The sequence below is a fragment of the Ananas comosus genome, unplaced genomic scaffold (genome assembly GCF_001540865.1).
Source record: "Ananas comosus cultivar F153 unplaced genomic scaffold, ASM154086v1, whole genome shotgun sequence".
Lineage (NCBI taxonomy): Eukaryota > Viridiplantae > Streptophyta > Magnoliopsida > Poales > Bromeliaceae > Ananas > Ananas comosus.
In genome coordinates, this window is record NW_017893442.1 from 23,069 (window position 1) to 27,988 (window position 4,920).

The 4,920-nt window shown below is 35.0% G+C and overlaps 1 protein-coding gene across 1 annotated transcript; it reads right to left on the reverse strand.

Annotated features, from left to right (window-relative positions):
- Positions 1-766: 766 nt before the first annotated feature.
- Positions 767-2,254, reverse strand: LOC109706068. The gene is made up of 5 exons (XM_020226869.1): positions 2,248-2,254; positions 1,681-2,041; positions 1,499-1,585; positions 1,046-1,282; positions 767-847 (listed from the first exon to the last, which is right to left on the reverse strand). Exons 2-5 carry the CDS (start codon positions 1,858-1,860, stop codon positions 818-820), a joined length of 534 nt encoding a protein of 177 aa, XP_020082458.1. The 5' UTR covers positions 1,861-2,041; positions 2,248-2,254; the 3' UTR covers positions 767-817.
- Between the last annotated feature and the right edge of the window lie 2,666 nt (positions 2,255-4,920).

Genomic DNA, 4,920 nt, shown 5'->3' on the forward strand with positions numbered 1-4,920 from the left:
AAAATTCTAAGAAGAAAAAAATCATCACATTTCTACATTCAACATATAGAACAATAAATATAGAACAAATAAATATAGAATCATCATATATTTTTCTACTTTTTACCAGACAAAAAAAGAGGGCCGCAAAAAAAAGTTAGATCGAAAACACTTACTAGTTTCACTTTTGACCAATTCCAATTAACACATTGGTAGAATGTAGATCGAAAATAGAGCATGATCAAAGAATAAGAGCCATATATTAATTATACTGTATTAATCACCAAATTAATCTAATAGGAAATTAATGGTCCATATGTGACATGTACAGCATTCACTAGCTAATTAATCAATCCTTAACCTAATTGATGACCAGCTAATCAAACCATAGTCCCATATCATTTGCCCCATATTGAATTCTAATTGCCTCAATCAATTAACATGAACATAGGTTCGATCGATAAGGACGAGGTTCACCTAAAACCAAGCCTGTAACTCCAACAATAGGTTGGCAAAATGCGAATCCTTACTCGAATTTGCCGAAGCAGTACATCGAATTCAAACTAGACATCGAATTCAAACTAGACTTCTTAGTACTTCTCGAACAATAGTGTTTAATACATGAATCAACAAAGTAATGACACCATCAAGAAAAAGTAATGACAAAGTAATGACAAAGTAATAAACAAATTCAAACAATTTGCTAAAAAAAAAGAAGAAAAGCACAAAGGACAAGCATCAAGAAAAAAATAAACCGAAGGTGCAAGAATAATAGTGAAGAAAGGAGAACCGACCCAATCTTAATTACCCAAATCCGCGTGTAACTGGCTTAACCTTTTCACTGGCTTAACCTTTTCACTGGCTTAACCTGTATTAGGAAAAAAAAAAGTACTCAATATAAGGTCAAGTATTATGTTCCTATCTATCAAAGGAAAAAGATTATTGAATTTTGGTAACTAAATATAGATGTTTCGTTTATAATAAAAAAAATATTGAGGTCAATAATTTTCAATATATACAAAATTATTTATTACATGTCAGTTTGGATGTAAATGTATATACTTACAAGAGAGGATGGCCAAGCAATACATTTTCTTGCAGCATCACGTATCTTCGTCATACCATTATAACTTCTAATCAGATTTTCTGTAGGTATCATTACTACCTCAATATAAATCTCCCAATATTGTTGACCTAACCTTTCGCCTCCTACGATAGTAGAAGGATCTTTGCTAAACAGAAGTCCTCGTGCAACGGGGCGATGAGGTTGTCCAACGGACATTAAGAGCACTTCTTGATCATCCTGTCCAACATTTTTAGTAAATATAGGAACATAATTTTCACTATTGAATAATCAATATAGATGTTACCTCCGTTACAGGTTCATAACGAACCCTTCTTTTCTTTGCTTGATGGACCTATATATATATATATATATATATATATATATATATTAGAGAACTAAATGGCTTTCTAATAAATAACATAACATATATTTCCATCTAGGAAAAATATGTACCTGATAAGACTGAAACTCGTGGCTGGATGATGACGATCGTTCTTCTCTCTCCAATGCATCTTTAGGATTATTCGCATCAACAATATTCTATATAAGAAATAACACTATGTAATTAATACTAAAATCTTAACAAAATACTATTTAATAAATTTCCTAAGAAATGCTTAATTAGTAAAGTAAACCTGTCGACCATCCAATGGATTAGTAGGTGTATAATTAGTTTGGTGGAAATCAGTAGACTTATGTTGCAACATAGCTGTCATCATCGCTTTCATTTCAGCCAACTGGGTCTCCATAACCATCATTCTTTCCTTCATCTCTTTTGTTTCCTCCTCTGCTTTCTTTCTAGCCTCAGTTGCCATTCTTATACATGCTGCAGGTGAAGGTGCGTCGGTCCAAATATGAGTAGGAGCAGGGCCCAAACCAAGACCACGCACGCGACCATGTTTTTCTTTTCCAAATATCTCCGAAAATAAATCATTTACTTCTTTCGCTCCTTTTTGGGCAAGAGCTGGTTGATTCTTGGTCTTCACATCAATCTCTCTCTATAATAGGCCATGTATATCACAATGTCATGAGTAGCTAGAAATGTATAGTTGTGAGTAAAAGTCTCGCTTAAGATTCACGTAAAGATTTCAAACAATACTTGAATAAATCTACTATGAGAATAAGTAAAATTTATACATTATTTATGCATCAACAAGAATAGAAATGTTTACTAACAAAAAGTAGAAAATTAGTTTACTTACAATTTTGTTGGCGCATTTTGCATTCATCGGGTCCCCATTTTTGTGAACATGAGTAATCTTAAATAGTTCGGCCCTAGTTGGCACTATTCCTTTTTTCCTTTCGTTGTTAATAAAAAAAAGTTTTAATTCAATGAATTCGTGTTGTAGCATATATATAAGCTTAGAAGGATATGTGAATTAACTGATCTACCTTTTCTTCACGAATACGAGCAAAACTTCTTGAGTCAGCAGTGTGAGTAGTAATTTGTAGAGAACGGCTACTTTTGTTTCTTAAACTACGCGTCTATATACAACATCAACTTGGTTAAAAAATACATCTATATAGCTACACTAAAAGAAATAAAGAGTGAATATGATTGAGAATGAAAAAATTGTAAAAGCACCCGTCCTTCTTCGCTATCCCAGTATTCAATCAATTGTCTCCACTGCTCTGGCTGGACTCTTGAATCGCGATCAGCAAGACGATCTTCATAAGTATTATGAGTATCGTAATGCTTTTTCTTAAGATCAGATTTGAAGTCCTTCCATTTTTTTCCGAGAGCTTTCATAACCTATGGCCAACTATCATCTCCAAGATTATACTTTAACTATAAGAAAAATAGAAATTTTATTTAATTGATTAAACATGATTAGATATTAAAAATATAGAGACAAACCAGCTAATATATTGATACCTTAACAATATTCCACATTATCTTTTTATTGTCCAAAGGCATATGCCTCCAATCCTTATATGTCAATGGTGCATCCTTTCCACTTCGAGCAATAATGCCTAAGCAGTTTGTCAATTGTGCGGCTTCATCACCAATAGGCTGATCAAATTCATTAAAAGTTAGAGCCAACAGATCACCATCACGCCTAGCCCATATTTTATGCATGCGAGTAGGACCTCTCCCATTCCTTGACTTTTTAGAAGAATCTGTTTTCCAAATAATTAAAAAAGATAGTTAAAAAACAAATATCTAATAGTGATCAATTTATTTTCTATATTATATTCCAGAGTTTTGATGAATATGCATATCTTAGGGATTAATAATTAATACCCATATTTTCTTCAGGTTGGTCATCATCAGAACTAAATTGGTTGTCATCATCAATACCCAAATCAAAAAGATTCTCTTGATTGTGACCTCCAGATTGCCTTTGCAAGTGATTACTTGATGGTGTATCTTCTTGAATAGGATCACCTAAGGTGTTTGTTGCATTTGAAGGACCAATTGTAGAACGTCCTGGATGAAATCTTGTACGTGCCATAGCCAATTACTAAGCCCAGCCTCCTGCAAAACAGTTAAGAAAACAATAAATACTAAAACTTTATGAATTAGTGAAATTCTTATATACTACTTACACATGAGTTTTCAATGTCATATAGTAACTTGTTATATAAATAAACAAGAATAGTGAATATTATGAAATATGAACAAAGAGACATTATCTACTCCTAAAGCAAACAAGTTAGAATTATTGAAACTAAAATTAAATTGCAAGAGATCAATGAAGACAAAGTAATGAATCAACCTTATAACTAAAAATCAATCACATCAATAATCATCATCACCAACTCCATCATCCTCTGAGTCACCACTTTGTATAGCATCTTTTGGATGAGTAATATCTAAACGTGTATTAACAGTTGGTCCCGGTATATTTGTCCTTGCCCAGATACCATTGTCAATATTATTACTACTACTGCTTTCTGTATTTAAACTACTATCTAAACCATTCGGGTAGTATATCTCTATATCATCTCCACACTCTTCCTCTTTTGCAGACATATCAAAGAAGTCCCTAAGTTTTGTACCAACACACTCTACTATCTAAAATGTTCACGGGGGGTTACGGTGTGTAAAATGACCATTTTGCCCCTCGCCATTTTCGTCTTCTTTCTCATCTTCCTCAGCCGCCCTTTCGATCGGCCGCGATTCCCACCTCAATCGGCCGCGATTTCTCTCCATTTCCTTCTCCACCTGCTCCCTTTCTCCTCCTGCACCCTCGCAGCCCCTCGATTTCGACGACAGTAGGAAGGAAACCGAGGTGGGTGTTGATGGAGAGGTAGGCAAGGGAAACGAAGGCGAAGGTGAGGCGGCAGACGACGGCGAAGGGGATGTGGGCGAGGGCGAGATAGTGGAGGACGGCGAGGCGAGGCGGCGAGGTGGCGAGGCGGCGGCGAGGTGGCGAGCCGGAGAGAGGCGAAGCAACAAAGAAGAAGGCAGAGGAGTATTTTCGGCATAAAAAAATATTTTATAACGAAACCCTAACGGTAGAGGGTGAAGTGCACATTTTTTATTTTACAAGGGGGCAAAGTGTAGGTTTCTAAATGTCAGGGAGGGAAAGTGAAAAAGTGGGTTATTACAAGGGAGTTTTCTGTAATTTAGCCTTAGTTTAATTATTATTCTTTCTTCCTCCCTCCTACTATCCTTATGTTATTCTTTAGGCTAAATTACAAAAAACTCCTTTATCAATATCTGATTTTTTACTTTTCCCCTCTATCATTCAAAAATCTATACTTTACCTCCTTAAAAAATAAAAAATGTTTACTTTGTCTCCCGTCGTCAGTTCCGTTAGAGTTTCGTTTATATCCTATTTTTTATATCCAAAATACCTCTGAAATCCTCATCCTTCCTCACCGACTTTGGCAGCGCAACCTTACCCTCGCTCACCTCTCTGTCCATG

Excerpts from the sequence above, each read along its gene's own strand:
- LOC109706068 (XM_020226869.1), bottom strand. The coding sequence starts at position 1,860 with ATGGCAACTGAGGCTAGAAAGAAAGCAGAGGAGGAAACAAAAGAGATG. Across the intron at positions 1,586-1,680 it reads ATCCATTGGATGGTCGACAG|AATATTGTTGATGCGAATAA; the intron begins GTTTACTTTACT and ends TTTCTTATATAG. Across the intron at positions 1,283-1,498 it reads ACGAGTTTCAGTCTTATCAG|GATGATCAAGAAGTGCTCTT; the intron begins GTACATATTTTT and ends AATGTTGGACAG.